This window comes from Numenius arquata, chromosome 13 (assembly GCF_964106895.1).
Source record: "Numenius arquata chromosome 13, bNumArq3.hap1.1, whole genome shotgun sequence".
Classification (NCBI taxonomy): domain Eukaryota; kingdom Metazoa; phylum Chordata; class Aves; order Charadriiformes; family Scolopacidae; genus Numenius; species Numenius arquata.
Genome location: NC_133588.1, coordinates 9,214,267 through 9,237,110, shown reverse-complemented (window position 1 = coordinate 9,237,110; position 22,844 = coordinate 9,214,267). Strand labels below are relative to the sequence as shown.

At 35.3% G+C, this 22,844-nt stretch overlaps 1 protein-coding gene across 1 annotated transcript in view; it reads right to left on the bottom strand.

Annotated features, from left to right (window-relative positions):
- The window catches only part of DPY19L3 (dpy-19 like C-mannosyltransferase 3), a 32,257-nt gene extending 9,883 nt beyond the window's left edge, over positions 1 to 22,374 (bottom strand). Inside the window, exons 1-14 of the mRNA XM_074158018.1 lie at positions 22,272 to 22,374; positions 20,639 to 20,772; positions 15,142 to 15,232; positions 14,160 to 14,281; positions 13,813 to 13,958; positions 11,996 to 12,119; positions 11,090 to 11,224; positions 9,265 to 9,396; positions 8,133 to 8,234; positions 7,239 to 7,312; positions 6,835 to 6,993; positions 5,200 to 5,322; positions 4,724 to 4,835; positions 4,138 to 4,194 (exon numbers count right to left, since the gene is read on the bottom strand). Coding sequence (XP_074014119.1) covers positions 4,138 to 4,194; positions 4,724 to 4,835; positions 5,200 to 5,322; positions 6,835 to 6,993; positions 7,239 to 7,312; positions 8,133 to 8,234; positions 9,265 to 9,396; positions 11,090 to 11,224; positions 11,996 to 12,119; positions 13,813 to 13,958; positions 14,160 to 14,281; positions 15,142 to 15,232; positions 20,639 to 20,772; positions 22,272 to 22,374 — 1,614 coding nt within the window. The remainder of the gene's footprint in view (positions 1 to 4,137; positions 4,195 to 4,723; positions 4,836 to 5,199; positions 5,323 to 6,834; positions 6,994 to 7,238; positions 7,313 to 8,132; positions 8,235 to 9,264; positions 9,397 to 11,089; positions 11,225 to 11,995; positions 12,120 to 13,812; positions 13,959 to 14,159; positions 14,282 to 15,141; positions 15,233 to 20,638; positions 20,773 to 22,271) is intronic.
- Between the last annotated feature and the right edge of the window lie 470 nt (positions 22,375 to 22,844).

The following is a 22,844-nucleotide window of genomic DNA, read 5'->3' as shown; positions in this document are numbered from 1 at the left end:
GACTGCAGAGTCTCATAATGAATCAAAACTTCCTCTCTTCATTACTAAACTGCCCTGGATTGCTAAACATTTTGAAAGCTTGGAGTCCTTCAGACTGGAGACAGAAGGGAAAACGGGCTCTGCTTTGCTTCTAGATCATGCTGCAAACCTGCCCTGCAGCCTACTGAGAGCTGGGAGCTTTTGGTAGCGTGACTTGCTATTGCTAAATTTAAAAGGAGAATTCTGAGGTAGTGGAATTTTCAGGTAACACTACATTTAATTAGTCAAGCCAAGAGAAAACTGAGGAACTCCAGGAGTTCCAAATACAATAGAGTAACAATGACAAAGTAAATAAAAAGCGGAGCATCCCAAAATATGGATCAACAACACTGATATAACAACTTTGTCTTGTAAATCAAGTATAAGGTCAGATTGAGAGAAAGCGTACCACGACGCAAGGAATGGATAAAAAGAATAGCTGGTGTATATCAGGGATGTAACAAACTGTTCAGAACAAGGAGTGGTATGTAAACGTGATGTCCAACTCGTAACATGCTCCTCTCCGGGGTCAAAGTCTTCAGGAGAAGCAGCCTGTGGTCAAGTGACTTAAATTAGCAACACAGGGATTTTGTTCTTGAGTGGAAAAATCTTAAGGACTTCTAATTTCCAAAAGGCTTCAAAAAGACTTGTACAGGAAAAGGTAGTATGAAATGTTATTTCTGACTCACGTCAAAACCAAAAACAAAGCCAAGAAAATGGAACGGTGGCATACTTTAAACTGATAATGGGGAATATTTTTTCTCAGGTATGTAATTGCTCACTGAAAAATGCCAATAAGACCTAGAATCTGCAAAAATAAACAAAATAATAAACTCTGAATTTGATGACATGCCTACAGAAAGAAATTGAATTATTAGGAGATTTAGGTACTAAAGTTGTTGTTTGTTCCCTACCCTCGTTCCTTGGTGGATGTAAGACAATTTGTAACTTTCAGGAGTAAAATTCTCTCTCTTGTGAGTGAAAACATCACCCCAAGTCTCTATAGGGTAGAAAGACTTCAGCTTTCTCTTTCACATTTGTTACCCCTCTGGCTCATGGTCGTAGATGTCATTCAGTCTAACAATGCTTGTTTCTTATTGAATGTCTGGTGTGCTTTGGGTTTTCAGTCTACTTTGATTTATTAATAGTTATTATCCCCAAATACATCTCACTTCATCATATACACTTCACAATTTTTAACTCAATACCTGTGACAAGAACCCAGAGATTCTTAAAAGCTCGCAGCTTTTCCCCACAACCAACCTATGTTCTTCTTTCTAGCTAGAAAGGCCAGACTTAGACAATTGTGCTAGACGCAACTGGGAGATGCTGAACAGCCCAGTGATGATTATGGGAGGTCGGTACTTCTCAAATACAGGGACACTTATTTTGAATTCAAAAAGTATAAACATTAATTCTTTGGCCTCTGAGTCTAAGTGAAAAGCAAGTACTACTATATTATTTATAGTTCTTGTTGGCCTAAGAATGAAAATTAAGAATCTCTTTAGAGAAAGATTAGAAATTATGAACAGAAATAAACGTGACATTTTCTTTTGTCATTTCTCCTACAAACTGCCAAGCTTACAAAGTTTAGGTTTAAAGGATAAATACACACAGTACATACTGGGAGCTCTTCAGTACAGCCGAAGACTGCTCGGACCATTGGTGTATGTTGCACTATGTGCTGCAATGAATGTATATGTTTGGAGCAAAAGGACTTGGACACGATGAAGATAAAAATGCAGTTTGAGAAATTATATAAATGGATAGTTTACTAGCAAAGAAAAAACAAGGTTAGTCGGCAAAAGCAGGAACTACAGACTTGCTGAAGCTCAGGAACTGATTTTAAGTACCAACAATTTATTTAGGAATGACTGACATAAACCACAAATTGATGGCTATTATTCTGTTTGGAAGTTAAATGCAATAGACACATACAGCTGAACTGTATCTATACAGAGTATGAACCGAAACATAAATCATATTTAGTACTGCATTATATATGTGGTATCTGCAGCACAGCTAAAGCACGCATGGAAATACTTCAGCACTTTCACTTTATCTAAAAGACCTTTGCGCTATACTAATGAAGAAAACTTGTGTAAATAGAAATATACATGTCTTATAGGTCTCAAAATATACTGTACCCGAAATCTGAAAGATAGCTAGCACTGTACCTGCATCTGTATCTCAATAAATTACTGTTCCAGTGATGTATTTGGGACTGTAGTAACCACGTGCCTCAAAAGAGGCTTTCATTAGCTTATTCAGGATTAAGTTAATAATCCCATAAAACTCCTATTTTGAGGAATGGCACTGAAGAATAGTTCTTCTGACAAACGTAACCATAAAAGCAATGAAATACAAAATTGCCCTACTGCTAGTTTGAGAAAGCCAGCCGTGATGGCAGTTAAACTTTGCAGTGAATATGCCAGGAGGTGCTCAGGCAACGTGAGCAGTCGTTGTGTGCAAACAGGTAAATTCTTATCCGGGAAGGAGACAGACAAGCAGTCTCTGTTACCGAAATCCACTTGCGCTGTCAGATCGTTTCTAAAGGTTTTAGAGAGAGAATATAAAAACACCTTCTTACAGAAGGAATTTATACTTTCTGGATCTCTGTAAGGAGTTTTATTCCGCCCGTTGCCAGGGGATCTGGTGACAGGCTTTACCTGTCCGTCAGGGGGGCTGCTTTCCGGGGGGCTCGCCGACTCTCACAGCTTTGCAGAGAAGACACACACACAAAGGATATTATCCACTCCTCTGGCAGCTGAACTGCGAGAACTGACTTAAGACAAAAAAATACTGAAGTGTGATGTATTTCTTTATTCCCACTGAGTCTTCAAAAAACGGTATTTTTAAGGTCAATAAAAATTCTTTCCTATCTTTAGAAGAAACACAAAAACGAGGCTTTTCAGGCAGCCTGAGCGCAACGAATGACTGATCTAAAGCCCATGAAAATCAGTGACTTCTGTTGACTTCAGAATTGAATCTGACAGAATTTAGGAACTTCACATCTGCTCATGAAGAGCGGGAGGAAAATTACTCCTAGTTGATCTGTCACATTAGACTATTTATTAGAATGTCATGCTTTTGGCATCACCCGCTTCAAAAGAAAGGCATTATTTCTCTCATTTTCAGAGACGATGAAAACAGTAAATGACTTCCCTCACCAGCATATCAATGAAAAAAAAACCCTAAAAAGTTCTCTAGCAGAGTAATAAGAAAATTTGAGTGGAACACATCAGTGTAACTTTACTAAACACACTGTTACGGTCCTTTTTGACTTTTCATTTCACTGTTTTAAAGAGGGAACAGGCTTCCAGAGTGAACTCTATTGGCAGCTTTCTTAACTGTTACGCTTTACTACTATGTTTTTAACTTTAATAATGAAATTCACCTTGAGTTTCTCTGAAGGTAATTATTTAATGGAAACATTCTCACCTGACACTAGGAACTGCTGAAATAACTTCCCCATCAAAGTAGCATCTGAACTTTTTGTCTTTGTAAATACAGATTAAAAGAACGGGATGCCCATTAAATTAATGTTCTAAATCTCACTGCTGTGACAGACAAATAATCTTGTACATGTTATTATTTTAAATATATTTTATTTATTTCCATTTAAATGTTTGACCATAATAATTTGTTTCTGGACAGGCTGAAGATAATGTAAGTACTTGACTAGTTCAACAATGCTGTACGTTAAAATATGAGAGATGAGGCACAGTAGTATAGAACCTAATGATTATTTCTGCTCCTACAATGAATCATTACACAATTTAACAATCTGCATCTCATCTGCACCCTAGTTAAACCAACCCAGACAACTAACATTTCCACAACATTATGCATGTTAATCCCACCTGGTAACTTACACACACAATCAGACAAACATTTCTATCTACCAACAACTACTTCGGATCAAGTGAGCCCAACTGATCCTTTACATAGAATTTCGTATACGTAAAGGTACTTGCACTTCAGGCAGTCTATCCCGGTTTTTAAAATTCAGCTACAAATCTTATATGTGATTATTTATAAAACAACATCCCTTTATGAGAAAAGGAATACTCCATGCAACTAAAAAATGCCAAAACATTGAGAAAAAAATTTTCTTACCTTGTATGAAATGTATAGTAATGTAATTATTGGTACAGAATACTTAATCACATGTGTCTAGGAGAAATCAGAAAAAAAATATTGGTTATTCTGATGATACATTTATTTCATAGACGATTTTTAACATATTGATATCTGACATATTTATTAAGACTATATTCTGATTTTGTTTTCAAGTAAAACCCTTACTACAGACCCACCACAAATGATGCATTTATATTTATATACATAAATCTGCATTCTATAAAGTGGAAAACACTGTATCATTCACTATAATAGACTGTAAAGGTCTTCTGAGACCGCTGATGATTTCTTAATATGGTGACTAAGACTTTTTTAGTGAAATTGTGGTTATTTTTCATAGCCACTTCTATATTGCCACCTAGCGTATTCAAATGGAATTGTTAAATATATAAACCACTAGAAAACACATTTTACTTATTAAATTTATATACAAATGTACTGCAGAGATATCCAGTCTGAGGACTACAAACAATATTAATTTCAGATACCTTATAATTCTGCATCTTGGTTTAGATATAGAGGAAAAAAAAATGTTACGATATGCTGTAAGTATAGCGCTAACCCTCTGGGATGTGTAGAGATGAATACACTTCAGGATAAGTTTCCATACTTCCGTACTGCACAGGCCAAAAGATGCAAATACACACATGTGGGACGTCCAGAGGTACTTCATTCTGGAAGAACACAGAGAAGTTTTTGCTGATCATCTGGAGCTCTGCTAAGCCGTGTTAATGAGAGCAGTTACGTTAAAGAGAAATTCTGAGCACAGTTTTCTTGGACTTTCAGGACTCTGAAAGCACTGAGTAAAAGATTAACTTTGCACTTTGCTAAGCGCTCTTGAGAACACCTCTGCTCCCAAACTTTCAACCGTTCTTGTTGGCACAATTTTGGGAAACGCCTCAGTCTACAAGCAGAAACACACCAGGGAGAGGAAGAAGGTTCATGATCCCGTTGGTTTGTGGTCAGCGTATGTTACAACCTTATCAAAATATACTCAATCATCTAAAAAAGCCTTTAGTCGAATTTAAAAAAATATACCTCATTGTGCTTAATGCCAGACATCCAAAAAGAACTGTGTGAATTAAGTTGTAAGCAGCATCAGGCTTCAGTGTCACTGTGCATTCTTCTATTTTCTCCATGAACTGGACTTGATTCGAACCACTAATTAAACAGAAAAAATTAAAAAAGTGTTCTATTAAGCTCTGTAACGTATTTCATACAGCTGTCTGCATTTTAAAAAGCATTTAATCCTTCTGATGCTAAAGAGCAATATTACTGCTATCACTCCACAATCTCCTACTGTATCTACGATATAATTAAGCCTGATGTCAACTTCATGCAGCATCGGGTATTTATTTTCATGTCTGGTTTTCTGGAAAGGCCATTAGTTTAAATGAGCTGTTTTAGAATAAGATAAAATGTTTACAGAAAGGCAGGATTCGCTTATTGCTTGAAGCAGCTACTCCCACAGGGTTCACAGGGCTTTTGACGACAGTGAAGAACTAAACTGTTTTGTGGGGCCGTGCTGGTGTATCTGGATGCCACTAAAGCTGTAGATTGGAAGCAAGTTTACAGAAAAGAAGTGCTGAAAGACCCGGTTATTGCTTGATGTGGCTGGTCTTGTGAGTGTATGTGGAGGGCTGATCAAAAAAAAAGATGCTGCTTAAATGTGTGAGATTTTTCCCTGTTTTTTCAGGTGGGGGATAACTGAGATAACTGGGCAGTGTTAAAAGTTAGGGTAACGTTTGGGATTACATTTAGGATTACAGAAAATAAGAGCTGCAGAGTCTTTTGTTTGTTTTTAAAATTGACGGATGCAGTAAGCTTTATGAGAGGCTGGTTGAACAGTAACAAAACACCTTACAGATGACTATGGCTTCACAATTATCATAACATACTTTTGAAATCAGAATGTTTTAGGTCCTCTCCCTCCCCCTCTTTCCCTGTTTTATTCTGTTTTCCATAAAATCTACAGTGAGCGGCATTAGTTACATGACATTCCTTGAATTTTTGCTTAATCAAGTTTTATATCATCCCTTCTAACTTCTGCCCAGGTTGCAAATGTGAAACTGAGAGGTCTACAATGAACCACTTAATTTTTTTTTATTTTTTTATAGTAGCTCAGTACTAATATTATTTTATTGTTCTGTAAATTCCCCCAAATCCTACAGATTAGCTACAGGCAATGAATTGCAGTCTCCTACTCCTGCTTCTTCACACAGATGACAGGAAGTTCAGCACAGACTATCCAAGCTCATTCTGGGCAGTTTGAGGATACCACCAGGGAAATCTTTGATTGGTAGCGGTTTGCACAGGAAAATAGGATAAACTCAAGAAATGAACATTGTTTTCTATAAAGACACTATTCCCTTGCTTCCCCTCCCCAAAAAACCCCAACTAAACAATCCTACACAAAACTTCAACAGCCAACAAAGGAGCCTGAAGGAATCTAGGGAAGAATGTTTTTTTGTATAATCTCATTACATCCTTTACATTTTTAGCTTTAATGGGAAGTTACTTATTTTGCTTGATCTCTCTATTATAAGTCCTACTGTTTCTTTAGTACCTGTGGAAAGCAATACTGTATGCTGCTGTATTCAACTGTCAGCTCCTTACCCTGTTGAAGAAGAAAAAACTGATAAAAATGTGACTTATTTTTAAAACATATTTTACCTGAGGTTCCGAAAGGCAACAATTACAGCTGCTACTGTCATAAGGAAGAGAACAAATATGTAGATGCAAAAAAGCAATGTATCCGAGAGTCTTGAAAAAGTATTTAATGGTAGTAAACCAAAAGCTTCTTCGCAAAGATAGAGGTTAGCATCAAAATCTCTAAAGGAAAAAGAATAATCCTTGTCATCATGGATTTCATAACTTGATGTCAAAAAGGACCAAAGTTTACTTTTTTACCCAAGCAATTATAAAGCCACAGTTGTGCAGATTATGATGAAAGAAAATGTATGACACAAACATGAGGTAAAAATCCATGATTTATCACCAAGATTTTAAATGGTAACAACCTTCAGGCTTCACTTAATGAAGTCATACAAAAAAGTAAAATTGCAGCTAAATCATACCTTGTTGCCCCAAATCCAAATTTTGCTTTCAGGAATTTGAATATATGTTCATCTGACTCAAGATTAAGAATTTTCTATAAAGCGGGGAAAAAGAAAGGAAATTGTGTTTTAAGTATCAAAAAAATAAGCTTCACACTGTAAACAGTTTTTTCATCATTTAAATGAACGCATCAAGCAATACAGGCTTAATGACACAGGGTGCTTTGCAATCAAATAAGCATTCCGTTCGCAATTATGGTCCTGTGGTCCAAAGGGCAACTTACTATTTAGAATATCTATTAGGATTAGTTTCTTATTTACAGATAAAGATTATCCAGGACAAGTTGGTTGTAGCTGTACTTTTTATTTCAATGGCATCACATCTCACTGTGATACTTTTTATTTCCACACGTACTAAATTTTAACCTGTTGATATAGATCTTTTGAAGAGACTAAAACTCAAAAGCAAAGAAAGCGTTACTGTCACTAATGTCTGCAGATATCTCTGTGCACAAGAAGCAAATGAATGTATGGCATGGCCTACAACATTTTTATAACAAGTATTCATTTTTAACTGCATTCATTGAGAAGTACATTCAAAGAGAAACTTTGAAAATGTTCATCAGTATCGGAATGCGGTATAAACCTCCACTTGTCATAAAATTACAGGGGAGATTCAAGTTATGAATACATGTTTGATTATTTGGCATTAATTTATGAAGTTTTAAGAATGTACTTTTAAATCTATATACCAAAAAGATTAGCAAAATGATCTTTCATTTCTAAAATGCAGTCTCTGAAATGCAATGAAATTTAATTGCAATTTTTATTTAATGATATTACTGTACATGATTAACAAATAGCTTTCAACTGAATAAATTTTCTAAGTTTCTATATTAAAAATTATTTGCTTACCTTTATAAATTTATTTATTAGGAGAGTCAAGCACAGGACTAATAGTACATGGAGAATAAGTTTCCCAAGCCTATTAAGCAAGCCGCCTTTTTTTAGGTTTTTCTAGAAAGAAGAAAGTATTAGTATTTCAGTATGTTTGTATGTATTTCGAACAAAAGCAACCCAGACTACCTGAAACAGCTTCTCTGCTAAGCCTGATGAGGATCAGATTTATATTAGGTTCATGTAAGGAAAAATGTATACATAATCAAGTATCCAGAATAAAGATATATTTCTTCCACAAAACTGAAGAGACAATATCATAAAAACTCCCGAGCGTATTGATCTGGCAGAGTTTCCTAACAAGCCAGAACAGCCTTTCTTCAGAGAAGGCCCCGTTATATTTATGCAACTGCTGGCAACCGGTGCGACTGTGGCTGTGTTCCAAGATTCCCCTCGTTTCAATAGCATTGTGTGCCTTTGGAAATACCTACTCATTAGATGGAAAAGGTGTCTTTTGGCTCTAACCGTCAGTTCATAGGACTTTGAGCAATTTTCCAGTTCAAAGCTCCAGATCCGAGAACGGTTCTTTGGCTGCTCACAGCCATTTAGAATAGGTGCAGACACTGTCTAACTATCAAAAACACAGTCTTGATTTTAAAAGGTCAGGAATGAGAGAGAGCAGGAACGGCTCTGTAAGTTCACACATTCTGTTTAGAGGTTGTCATCAATGCCAGTATCAGAAAAAAGACAATCGTAAATACAGGGAAAAAAAACCCAATCTTTGAAAGAAATAACAGCTTTCAGTAAACTGAATTTGACATGTGCCTTGTTTGCACAGATCCACGAATCCAAAACAAGTCCTGCTGAAACAGGTATAAAGTCCATTTATGCAATGTTTTTTGCAGGATCCGAACTGCAGCTTGCACAACCGTAAATGCTAATAGCAGTCCCACAATTATGGTGTCTGATGTGCTTGGTTATGCTGTACTTAGTGTAACTGAATTCATTATTTCATTATGCAATGTTTTTGTTGCTTTATGCTATAGTAATTCCTCTAATTAGTATTAGTAATTGAAGATTAAAATGCATATAAAGTACTCATTTATCTCTATATATCACACTCTAACTACAAAAATATTTTTGTACTTACCTGGATTGCTCTTGCTATCAAGACAGAAGCATTAAAACTTAAAAGCAACGATCCAAGAATCATAGAATTAAAGAACTGTAGGACACACACTAGCAGCAATCCAGAAATCTGAATAATATAGAGCCACGTAACCTGTAACAATAATGAGATTTTTATGCCTACAAAACTTTAGTCATTCTGGTTTTCTTTGCATATGTTTTAGTATTTATTTCATCATCAATTATTTTTACAAAAAACGTATCATCTTGCACGAAATCATTACGCTTAGAGCCATTACTATATCCTTTCTGTATTTATGTCCTGAACTAGTTAGGTTAATATTTTAGACCTAGGGAAGCCTGATGCTATAACAAAGCAGATGAGTTAAACAATTGCAGAGTGAGAAAAATATTAAATACTTAAAATTTAGAAGATGTTTTGTATTTTGTTCAGTCAAATAAGTGTTTCTGTAGCCTCTATAATGCTTTTATGACTAAAGAGTTATGGCACAATGCAGTTCAGCAATCAAACATTAGCTAATTTCTCTAACTTTTTAAAAACAAGTTTAGTACAGTCTTTTTTGAGCTGTGTTAAACTATTACTAATATTCAACTGGATGCAAACACTAAAAACCAGCTGATTTTGTGATACAGCGGTACCAAAACATAGATTTCACCTGACACAAAGACTCTAAGTTCACAGGTGTAAATCAGTATCAAATGGCCCAACAAACTCCACCAGTTTTAAGGAGCACTTTTTGGAAAATTAATATGGAATAAAAGCGGTGCAGTAAGTCCATTTTAGTGTAATTCAGAATGAAGCTGGTAATTTGCCAGCTTTTAAGGTAGCTGATTAGTCACATTAATTGCTAACTTCAGCTTACATTTTCAGATATAATTAAGAGTTTAGAAACTGTTAAATAAATCACATCTATTTTGATATGCAGCCATCATACTAATTTTCAGTGAAATTAATACAATCACTAATATTCAAGTCTGCTTCAAATTTAAGATGAAATTAACACAAATTCTTATTCGTCCTACTGCAACCTTCCTTAAAGAAAAGTTAGAACCTTTTTCAACTACTGTAAGCTTCATGAGGGCTAAAACAATCTCAGTAAATTTCACTGTGACATTATATTCAAAGACAATGTTTTCATCTTCTGTAGTGTATTTCTGTTTGCTAAGATTGACTGTAAATAATCCCTTATTTTCTTAGTAGCACTTTTTTTTTTTTTCCTACTTTTTGGCTCATTCAGGTCAGCAACAAAGTTGTTATTTTGTGGTGAATTTCAATGTATGAAAGAAAACTGCTTCTCTTGAGCAATCCAGTCTATCTCCTTCCCTCTCATTGTGGCGCAGTGCTTACGCATACCTTTCAAACAAGGATGCACAATACTTGAGGCAAAATTCACACATTGTTATGACTTCAGCTTAGGCAAAGATTTCTTGTGCTACTTTTTTTTTTTTTTTTGTTTTCTGGCCACATCATCCAGAGGATGTGCTTAAGCTGTGGCGTTAGGTCAACTGTTATGATCATGTTCAAAAGCAATCCCTTAACAGTGTGAAAACGTAGCTGTGTCTAAACAAAACTAGACCAAAATTAAACAATAGCAGTGAACTACATAAAGTGAAATAGTATCTGCTGAAAAAAACCCAGAAATGGTGGTGTTTTGATTATTCATTTTTACACTTGCATTATATACACTCTCATTACTTCAAAGCACAAAGCAGCACAGTGTATAATCTGTGTTACTTTAAGCATCCAGGCCACTGGTTAGTAAAACACCTCCAAAATTGTTAGCTTTGTGATAGAAAAGTTTGGTTATTTCCAAACATGATCTTACCTTTGCTGTGGGAAGCATGTCAAAGCAGTCCAGTATGAATAATGCCAATGCTTGTATCAGCATCATAAACTGATTAAATTGCCAAGTCAGGCTAAATAGAAACGTTGCTATGAATACAGCCATAAGTGTCAATCTCTGGAAATAGATAAATTAGTTTTATTCTTTTATAGTTTCCTTCATTAAAAAATAACCAATAACCACCAAAAAACCCCAACAAAACCAACCAAAACCACCTTAATTTAATTTTATTTTAAATCCATTTTTAAAACATTAATACGAGTTTTCTAACTGCAATAACTGCTGGGAGGATAATGAACATTTTTTGAGTTACACGTTCTTGTATTTACGTCTGTATCTTACCATCGTAATGGCACCTGCAAGAAAATGGTGAGATCTCAAATAATTTCAAGCCCATAGATTAACATGCAGTATGTGTTTTACTATGCTATAAATAGCAGTTATTTGAACAAATTGAGGAGTAATGACTCAAGAACCGTTTGTTAAAGAAATTGCATCACCTATTTGCTTTTATTCTTGCAGATCAGGACCACCCCCTATATTTCTAAAATAAATGAAATCAAAAGAATATCTTTAATCCTTGTGCTTTAGGAGCTTTTCTCCTGCCCATTTTGTGTTAGGCTCTTATGTTTTTCTAAATACACAGTACCGTTGTCTTGTCCTCGTTAGAGCCTTTTTTTTTTTCAGTGCTGAGCACATGTATTCCTTTGTATTTCAACTACATTTGAATTAACAGAAGGCTCATATGAATAATGTTTTCAACATTCTAAGTGATTTGTGTGTGTGTATATCCACTGCTATAGATGCTTATTAAGTATTTTGTCCTAAGGTCTATAGACACTTTTCTGATACTAATTTTACTGTGTCATACTTATTAGAAATACTCACTTCTTGAACAGGCTGTAAATGAGTTCTGAGTAGGTACGTGATGGCTGCTATCTGAACAGCAAAGAACGGTAGCGCCCAGTTCTCGCGTAAAGGAATGGTGAATTCTACTCTTGTGGTGTCTATTCTGTACAAAACAAAGGGAGTTTCATAAATTTAAAACAAATAAAACACCTACTGGTTGACAGAGAGGTTGCAATGAGAGGCATCTGTGTGGTATTTGAACTACTCATTGATAAAAAAGGTGGTTCTACACTCCAGTTCCTTCAACATGCCTGCCTCTGAAAAAACATCACTATGAAGGTTCTGCAAGTCATCCATTGTTTCTGTACCTCAAACGTTGTACTTTAGCTTCTCCTACTGTTAAAAAACTTCAACTACGGATTAAATCTTAATTATGAAGCACAGCTTGCATAATTTAAAAATGAACAAACAAACCCCCAAATAAAACCACTGCCAAATCCAGCATGTGGAGTTTTCACACCACAGGTAATTTAACTTCATTTTTGATCTGCAAAAAGTACACGTAAGAATAAATAGGTATCAATTTCTTCACTGTGATCCCAGGGCATTGGATTTGAATACCGCTAAACTGGTTAGGAACTTCTGGTCATTTTCTGAATGTTCTAACATAAGAACTAGGTGACAGAAGTCAGTAAGAGTTTCTCAACGGGTATTCATTTACAAAACCTGAATTAAAAGTTAAAAACAAAAAATTATTTCCTTTTTTCTTGTGTGGAGAAAATGTTCACTAAAAAGAAAAGTAAGCAACACATCTGAGATGCTTAGCTGGATGAGAAAAACCTAAAATGGAGTTACTCAGTAGCCTCAGATTTACTTCATCTGGATATTTATCCAAATCAATTCCAGGTACCTATTCTACCTGCATAAAGCATAACAAGCTTCCATTGTTCATGAATTATTATAAAGATGGATAAAACAAATCTACTCCAAATATTCTGTAAATGGAAAAGATGACCTCATGAAATATACATGTGTACTACTGCACATTGTATGTATTTTTTAATTACTTTCATCTTAGGAGAAAGAAAAATTTTACCACTATATACCTATAATTACTCTGTAACGGAGATGTTTGCAGAGAAACTTCTTTACAGCTGCTGATTAACATATCAAACAGTTCTGATACAACTGATCACTGTACTTTTATTTTCTTGATTAAGTTACAGATAACAGCCTATGTCACCAGTCTTAGCTTCATGCCAGCAGCTTGCCGCTGGCCTAAAGCCAGTTCTTTAATTTTTCTCTTTCTCTCTCCAAATTGAGAATTCTTCAACTGATAAAGCACTAGAACAGCTCAATTACCATCTTTTTTCTCTGACTCTTAGTGCAGGAGATGTCTACAGGAATAAGGAAACACAGAAGCTGAACTTCTGATAATCTTAGGTTGTTGAAGGAATCCCTGGAGGTTGAGTGTGGAGCAGTGGGCAGAGACCTGAAGGGCGTATACGCAGGTGTCTTTAACACCTAAGGGATCCTAGGCTGGAGAAGACGGTACATCATCTCGAGATCCAGACGCACCTGAAAGATGTAGTCCACTTCCAGAGACCAATTTAAGCCAAAATTTTCTACTCAAACTTCTTGAAACTTTTAAATCCCAGTCTAGAACGTCAGCTCGTTCCTGATTATTTTCTAATTGTTTTGGATTATTTAACATTTTTTTTCCATTTTCTTGCTAATCTGGAGAGAGGCCTTACAGTTTCATTTTTTGTTGAATTAATCATGCATTTTAAGGTTTAATGCCTTACCTTTGACATGAGGTACAATTTTAGAACGATTGTGTGTTTAGTCTCACTTACCTGTTTGTAATATACCAGCAAGCTGCCAACAACCCTGAAAGCCATGTTCCACTAAGAAGCCAGCTTGTTACATACAGAGCAATGACATAAACTGCCTGAAGTCCAAACAAAGTGTAGATATAAAAATAAACGGGCTCTAGGTATTGCTGTAAAACATAAGAATACTGATGTTGACATAAAACACTCCTGGGAGGGGAATATACTTAATACGAATTAATTTTTGCTTTTACAAATTAAAAAGGTATCAGGAATATTTCTAATTAAAAAATAACTAAAAAGGGGAGCTATGATTCACTGCGCAATCTTCATAATGCACTTACAGTCTAAAGCCATAAATAAATGCCTACCTGAATTGGAAGAATCCTATACAGAATGCTGAGAAACACCTCCTGGTAAACATTCATTCTTTCAAGTATGTTAATTGTCCTCACAGATTCAGTTTTATTGTCATATACTAAACCATGTAAACCTTAACGATAAAGAGAAATTGAAATAGGAGATTGTCATTTTCCCCCTCCATCTTCATTTGAACAGTGAATAACTTTTTCAAAGGTATTTTAGGATCTCTCATCAAAAACTGCAAACTTTGAGTCAAGGATTCAGATGACGTTACCTCTGAATCAACATGACCTTCTGAGGTCTTCAGTTTCCCTGCTTCGAAATATGGCTCAGAGTGCTACTTCAAGTACTATATATTTAGTGATGTATAAAACATTTATTTTTACACTTACATTCCTAGCATAGAATCTGTGGTACATACTGGATCTTGAGAACCACTCTTGTCACTAATTTGAACACAGGTGATGTTAATATCAGCAAATGTGTAGTATAAGCAAAATTTCTAGGGAGCAACAGTTAAGTATCTAGGAAACATGACACTGACACAGAAAACCCCATCATCGTATATGATTTCTATGGAAGCTGTTCATTGTGTTACTTACTGTCCAGGTATACAGCGAAAAAATTGCCCCTTCCCACAAAGAGCTCACAATTCAAATTAAACGTTTAAGAGAAGAATAAAAATGAAAGTAAGATACTAAATAAACCAGCAAGGCTGAAACCTTAACAGATACGAAAGCTGTCCCTCAAAGTGACTGCCTTCACCAGAACGTGAAGATGTGACACAGAAAACAAGGCATCACTCTGAAATTCTCTATGTCCAGCATTATGTGGCTCCCTGGCGAATGAACAGAATAAATCTGCCTCCAGTACCATTGTTGCACTGTCTTTCACAGTTATGGTATTCCTTGTTCTCAAATATATTTGAAAAAATACTAAAAATAGTCAGCTGGCAACACGAAGTAAAACTTACTTTACAGTTTACAATACCTTGCTGGATAGAGGCAGCCTGAATCATCTCTTTGTAGTAGGAATAATAAAGTCCACATTCTGTTCTGAATGAAATTTCTCTTTCGACTTCCTGCAAGTGAAAGTTCAATAGTAAATTAACTTTCCGTTTGCTTTTCACAATCACATGAAGCTGCCTTCAACTCAAATTCTTGCCGCACCAGGGAAATTGACCTGTACAGTGGCTCGAGTCTTTGGGTTTGTGCATTCTATGCAACTTAGTTCAAATAAAGGTAAAATAAACGGACAAATTAGGTTGAGAGGCAAACAGCTGAGGTGTCAGTGCCTCTGTTAACTGGGGAAATGTATATGCCTTTTGTGATTCTGATACTGGAAACATTTTGGATCTTTTACTATTTTGTAACAGTCAACGTTTAGACAGCTGCAGTGGCCAACAGCTGGACTTTAAAACTGCGTACACTTGCTCCATGCATTTAACCTTTTCTTCCAGATGTAGATATCCCATACTGTTCCACAGCTTTGCCACCTTCAGGCTGGATTAATTCAGTGTGCTATACTTGGGACCGCACCATATTGCCACTCTGAGATTTCAGCTGGCAGGGTACGCTGCTGCGCACTTGTTAAATGCTGCTTCTTGCAGGAAGCCAGCTGCTCATTGCTCTCATACTTAAATTATAGATTAAAGGAAAAGGGATTGTTTACTTGTTTTTAGGAGTAGGTAAAGATACTATTTTTAATTTAAAAATGTTCAAATTATTTAAACTAGGTACACTTTGAGCTATGCCTCTCCTGGCTGATACTGCAGCAGGTGGAGTCTAGTGAGATAGGAAAGCTCATAGAGAAAACTACTCTCAAGTAAAGGACCTTTGCTTCGGAATACACCTCCTTTTGTTAACTCAACCAATCTGAAGAGAAATAATAGGCATTTTATAAAAAATTATTAGTGATCCTTTTAGTAGTTTCCTTGCTGGGATGTTTTTATGTATCTCTGATAAGCAGTAAATTAGAAAAGGTTTATATCCAGATTTGAAAACCCATATAATTTCTACACATGGTGTACGCAAATCATTATGAAATATAAGTGATACTTCTAAAGATAATCTTATTAATTCAGCTTTCTTTACAAAAGAACATTATGGAAATAACAGAATGTTACTGTTTTCTGAGATTTTTATGAATGCCATTCTGGTTAATGCAAACTCGCATAGAATCCCAAGACTTTCATCTTTCTCAGATGAAGAATCCCACCTCTTTTGCTGGAACAGAATCGACACTATTTCAGAGCTAACATAAAGCTAGATTAAAAAAAAAAAAAAAATGTTCCCCCCTCCTCTACTGCCCAGTATAGAATCCTATCTCAAAACATGTGTTTTATTGAAGTCAACTGTTGAGAACCTATACTGGTATTAGTTCTGGTCTGAGAAAAATCAACAGATAAAAACGCATCTGATTCAATAGTTCACAATGAAACTCTCCAGCTGCTCTAGGACACACAGATCATTGTAATACCAGCAGAAGGAACTGACATTGGCACTAAATACTAAAAGCCACACACTTAGCAAAACGAGAATGTTGGATTTCAAACGAGCTTCAGTTTCAAATTCATCACTACTGAAAAGTTTTCTAATACCAAAAAGTAGTTGATTCTAAGTGGTCATAAAAAAAAAGAAAAAAGAAAAAAGAAGAAGGAATGTTAACATTTGGAATTTATTAAGGCGGAGAGAGTAGTCACAGAGGGGGATCTAATTAGCAAAAATGCATTCAAACATGATTAATTTGTAATCCTGGCACCAGCTGTATTCAACCAAATGCTATACTTTATGAGACAAACACTAGTGAGTTTTACATCTGTTTCATGCTAAGATAACATCTGTTTTATTCACTCACAATACTTTTCCAGTTCTACAGCAATTTATACTTTTCCTAGGATTCCATGTCAATAAAAGCAGACAGACTTATGGGTAAGCATTATAAGAGCACATGTTTTTCTTTCTGTGTATTCAGTTTGTGAGTGTTTAACAAGGAAGTCACCACTGTTAGAAGCAAAAAAACCGACTACCCTCCAGGGAACATACAGAGTTGCATATGATTTTAATTTATGCAATTGTATCCTAATAACATTCAAAACAAAATACAAAGGACTTTTCCTCTCAAAGGCAGTGCAAAATTCTAGAGCTTACGTTTCCTCAAGCTCCTTAACTAAGTCACTCAGAATACCGAGCAAGCAAACAAAGTCTGAGTTGAGTTTTTCTATAAATAAAGAGCATAAGCAAAGTTCCAATTACTTTTTTTGGCAAAGCTAAAGCACAATTTGTGTAATTTTGTGTAAGAGTATTTTTCAGTTTTTCAATTTAAGATTAGAAAGACTTGAAAATCAACTCAACCATAGAAGTGGAAACTCAAGAGAGGCAGCCGCTGTCAATGTCGCAGGTTGAGAATCAAGCCTTCACCAAACGTATTTAATCACTGCACACAGACTCTTGGCTGGTTCCCTCGGGCCCATCTGTGAGGACGGCAGGGTTCCTACTCAGATCAGACATTTGATCCAGAGTAAAAGCACCCATAACCACTCAACAGGTACTTCTTTGGAAAAGCACCACCAAAGTACTGGACTGCTCTCCTTCTGACTTACGTGTTCACTTTGTACAACGTGTGGCTTACATGTTCTAATTAGCTGGCTACCTGTTCCCCCACTTTCTTTCATCTTTCTTTTATATTCATAATGTAAAAAATGAAAATAGAAGCACTTCAGAGAAGGAATCCTAGGATTCTTATCCTGCACATCTGAAAGATTTAAAGTTTGGTATTTTAATTTTTGACTTCTTGCAAGCAGCAATTTTATTGAAGGAAAATTCAATAAGTCTAAATGCTTACTGGGAAGAGATGAAGACCAAATGAGAGCTCTGAAGTTTACCTGTTTGTGGTACAGTACTAATTTGCTATGTGGCCTTGGCTTATTCCTGTTCAAAGTTTCTTCAGCGTTTGCATCTGAAAAAGCGATACCACATCTGACAGGAGATGTGACGCAATTCTCCCCCTGCCCCCCGGCATTTTGTTATTTGCACAGTAGATCCCGTTCCCAAAAGATACTATACTTGAAGAACAGACACTAAACTGTTATCGAAAATTACTGAAAATAGACTAGCCATAGACTATGTGTAGTGCCAGAGAGTTTTCAGAAAACTGAGAAAAGATTTTTGGATAAGAAATCTGTTTTGGCTTTCACCATCATAAACAGAAATCTTTGTTGATTTAACATATATGTGAAGTTTTTCAAAATTGTTTGGTCAAGATAAGTGATTATAACCTTCTGCAACCCCTGCTGGAAGCGTACACAAACACAGTTTTTGACTATGTAAGAGAATATTCTGCATTGTCTTTTTTTTTTTTGCCGTTCTTTCAGGAGGTCTTGGAATAAAAAAAGAATACCAATCATGTACCTCTTTCTTAGCATAAACCACTCTTCAAAATTCACATTGTCAGTTTTTAAGAAAATAATTTTACATCTTTCTCCAATGACCATGGCAAATTTATAATGGCAGGCATATTTATTAGCAAATAAGAACAAGATTCACACATACTGCAGCAGTGGAAATGAATGCACTGTTGAAAGCCATATTCAAAATAGAACAAAACCATGTAACAACCACAGAACAGTTTTTCTAGTTGGGTGAACCACTGCTGGAAGACACCCAAAACTCAAGTGGCTTTCTATGAATTGCAACTGAAATTACAGAGAGGTATTCACTACAAGCGTATGTGCAAGTTGTGACTTCAATTACTTAGAAGTTAAGAATCATGACTTTGTATAATGAACAATCTTTTTACTTTCAATGTTTAGGGTTGAATACAACTGGCAAACTGCACAATTTTGCAACTACACAATCACGATGTTCATACCTCAATGGGGTCTTCAGAACAAAGATTCCACCTTTTGTACATAAGTGATATATCTAAAAACCTGTCTAGTTTAGTGTAATAGTGTCAGATAAACACTGCAGACGTCCTTCTACCGACATACAGAGAGGAGGACCTTCACGTAAAAGAAAAAATGATAAAACAAATCTCCCATTATGTCTCACTATATTAATTTAGTAGCCATACCTACTCTTTTGTGTAAGAATTCTTACCATCTGACTAAATGTAGCTTATTGGAAGAAAGGAATAAGTTTAGGGGATAAAATGTTGTTATATAATTTTTATATATCAGAATTCAATAACATCACATTTCCAAATCTGCACTGTCTACAGCCAATTCAGAGTGATCAAAGTTACTAATTTAAAACGTAGGGAAATATAACTGATTTAGAAACTATTTATTTAGAATTTATTTTCTTTTCTATGTGTACTTAAAATGAATGCAAGAATTATCAAATAAAATGAGCATTTCATCCATTGGGGGGGAACTTAATTGTGACTACAGACTTGCTTCTCTCTGTGTACTTTGTGTTCCCTCTGTATCAGTTCAGCAGAATGAAAATGCTGTATCTGTTATGCTCACACATTGCCACAAGTCCATGCCTGCTTTGTACTTCAAAATATACAGTATCTGTGAAATTAATCAATACTTGCTTTTGGAAGGAAAAGACAAACCCCAGTGTACCTTCACTATATATACAATTTATCTATGCATTCAAAGACAGATGAGAAAGGGTACAAACCAGTATTATATGTGTATTACAACAGCAATTGTTTCAGTAAGTGCCAACCATTTTCATTACAGGAATATAAATTTTTCTGGGACAGAAAAAGTGTGTAGTATAGGAAAGACATTTTGTTATGCAAGTATTCCAATTAAATATACATACTCTTTGAACAAGGTAATACACAGACCTAACAGAGTGACTTTTAGGCATCTAAAAGGAAAATGACTCACCTGTTTCTTTTCTCTGGTTAAATTTAGCTATGTGTACAGCTGCATTATTTCCCCATGCAATGATTCTAGGAAAAAACTAGTCAGCCCTGGATCTTGGGAATGGTTGTTTTTACATTGGTGAATGTCTGAAATATGTTTTGAGGTTTGCACATTTAGGATAACATTATATAAAATTAGTACTGAATAGTAAGAGACTGTGCCTAAACTGTATTATAATATTACAGTATAAATACAATTAATGAACTGTGTGCCTGGATTTTGCACGTTGTTTAACTGTTTTTCATTTGTTTTTGGATTGCTTTGGATAAAAGGAAGATAATTATAGAGCAATATATAGTAGATTTCTGAAATTCTATTCTAGATAATGATCAATGGTTGGAATAACCACAGCCGCAACTCAGGCAGGAGCTGTGCAGCAATGGTTTTAGAGAAAAACTGGGGAAAGGTATTTATAGAAATGATCAAGTGTTTAAGAAGTGGTGGGAAGGGAAGCACAGGTTTTTTTGAATTAAACTTTAAAAAATGAAATATTCTCTGTTTTTAAGCAAATTAATGTCAAATACATGAATAAATGAATTTTCAACTTACATTCATATAAATGCTCTATGAAAGCACTGATGAAACTATGAAAATGACTGTTACCTTAATATTGGAAAACCACAGGTCATTTTCATGCAGCGTAGCAACATAAACAGAAGTAAGAAGTCCAAGAGAGATGGCAACAATTCCACCAACAGTTATCGAGAGAATGTTCCACAGCTTTCCACCTGTATGATCTTGGAAGAAAAATATTTCACTCTGTAATTGTGAAACACATAATTCAACTTAAAGGAATTGAAACTCATTTAAACACTGCCTGTGCTACTGCAGTTTACATTCTGTCAGTTATAGGATACTTGGTTTTAAAAGGTCTTTATGGACATCTGTTTTTTACTTCCTCATATAGCAAACTCAGAGTATTTTATTTACACGCAAAGTGAAATAAGGTGTGCTTTAATTAGCAAAATGTAGATATAGTTTAAGAACACCATGTTCCTATACAAATCTAGATAAATACCGTATCTAATTTGTAAACCTAAATTGAAATATCCTCCAGGCTAACTTTTTTAATTAAGGCAATACAGGATGAGTGTTAGATCACAAAGCAAGAAATTAAAATCTTCTTCACAAATCTTAAAATGGCTGCCTGTTTTTCTGAGGTTTGCTTGTTTTTTGTAAAAAACAACACTGAAAGTTCAGAAGTCTCACTGAATACCCACAAAGAGACTGAACAGCGGCCAAAGCAGCCTTTGATAATGGTGTCACGCTCTGAATTGCAGATGGCCTCCTGTTGACATCAGAATAAGATTATAGATGGAATACTGGGCAAGAAAGGCTGCGTTTCTAGGTAGCTTAAGCGATTTACTGTACACTTATGTTCCTGGCTTTTTTAGGGTTGGTTTGTTTTTTTTTTAAATGTTGATATAAGGCTTAATATAAATCCTAGTGATCTGGAATGATATATTTATTCATACACTGTGTGACATCTACATAATGGGTACCAAGTATGCAACTCAACTGAACTGAGGGCTGGGCTGGATGAGAACTATGATCACTTTCACATTTTGTATATATCCGAAGTGTACTTGTGTGGAAACAACAATGTAACTTTCCTTTCATCTACCCAAATAGCACATGTAGAAACATTTGGAATTTAGATCAAAACATCCCTTAAAATAAGTTAATTACAAAAATCCCCAAACCAACAAACTTTGCCAACTTTAAAGTTATAATTCCAAACAAAAATGTCATCAGTATTTCATTACTTAAACAGATCCTCCAATTAAGACACTTAATGCCTCTCTTTCAGATTTACCTAGCCAGTCTGTCCTATAGTAAAAAAGCAAGGGTTTGCAGTTACATTCAGATTTCATACACAATCTGCTTATATTTAAGTACAACTCACTGGAAGTCTTTAAGTCCTTTTATGTTACCAATAAGTTGAACTGGGATTTGTTTAAGAACCTACAATGGCTACATGGAATCTGAGAGTGTCACTGATAATAAATTGAAAAAAATTGTTCTCACCAACTTTAATTAAGATTTTAAAATACAGAAGAGATTGCCATGCAGTAATCTGCATGCTCTTTGTCTCATCCAATTAATTTTGGTGATAGGTATTCAAGTATGAAAATTTATTTGGTATATACCTAGTTCTAACCGGTGCATAAGACAGATATCAAAAGCTAAACGCTACTAAAAAAGCCATGAAGTTACAATCCCTTTCATTACCCACCAGACAGAATTTTCCCATCAGGCTTCCCATTCTTCTCCTCTGCAGGCTGATCTTCAGCTGCTTCTGTGCCTTTTCCAAACCTTCTCTGTCTTACGGTTGTCATCACGTCAGTCACTTTAATTCATTATTCTTCAGGCTGACTCCTAAATGGACACACACAAGCAATGCATCTTCCTACCCAAACATTCACTTAATACCCTGTAAAATATCTGAGAAGAGAATCATATTTTACTGCCATCAGGGACTTTGACTTACAGAACCACACTGTAGTTGAAGGGTACCTTACCAAAATGCAAGATTTTTTAAAATTTGTACAACTCAGTGCAAGTGAATGTGTAGCGGCATAAATTTACAAATTATCTTAAATCTTTAAAGACTTAAGTTCACAATTTTATATACTCTTGAACAGGTTTTCAAAACAATTCATTATTTTGACTGCCCTCACCTTTGGCCCTTGACAATAAGTGCACACCAGGCTCTGCTTTTTGAAAACGAGTAAGCCCTTCAAAGAAAAATTGGTCCTTTTAGGGTATTTCAAGTGGGCACCTAAAATAGAAAGCCAGTTGTTTAAAT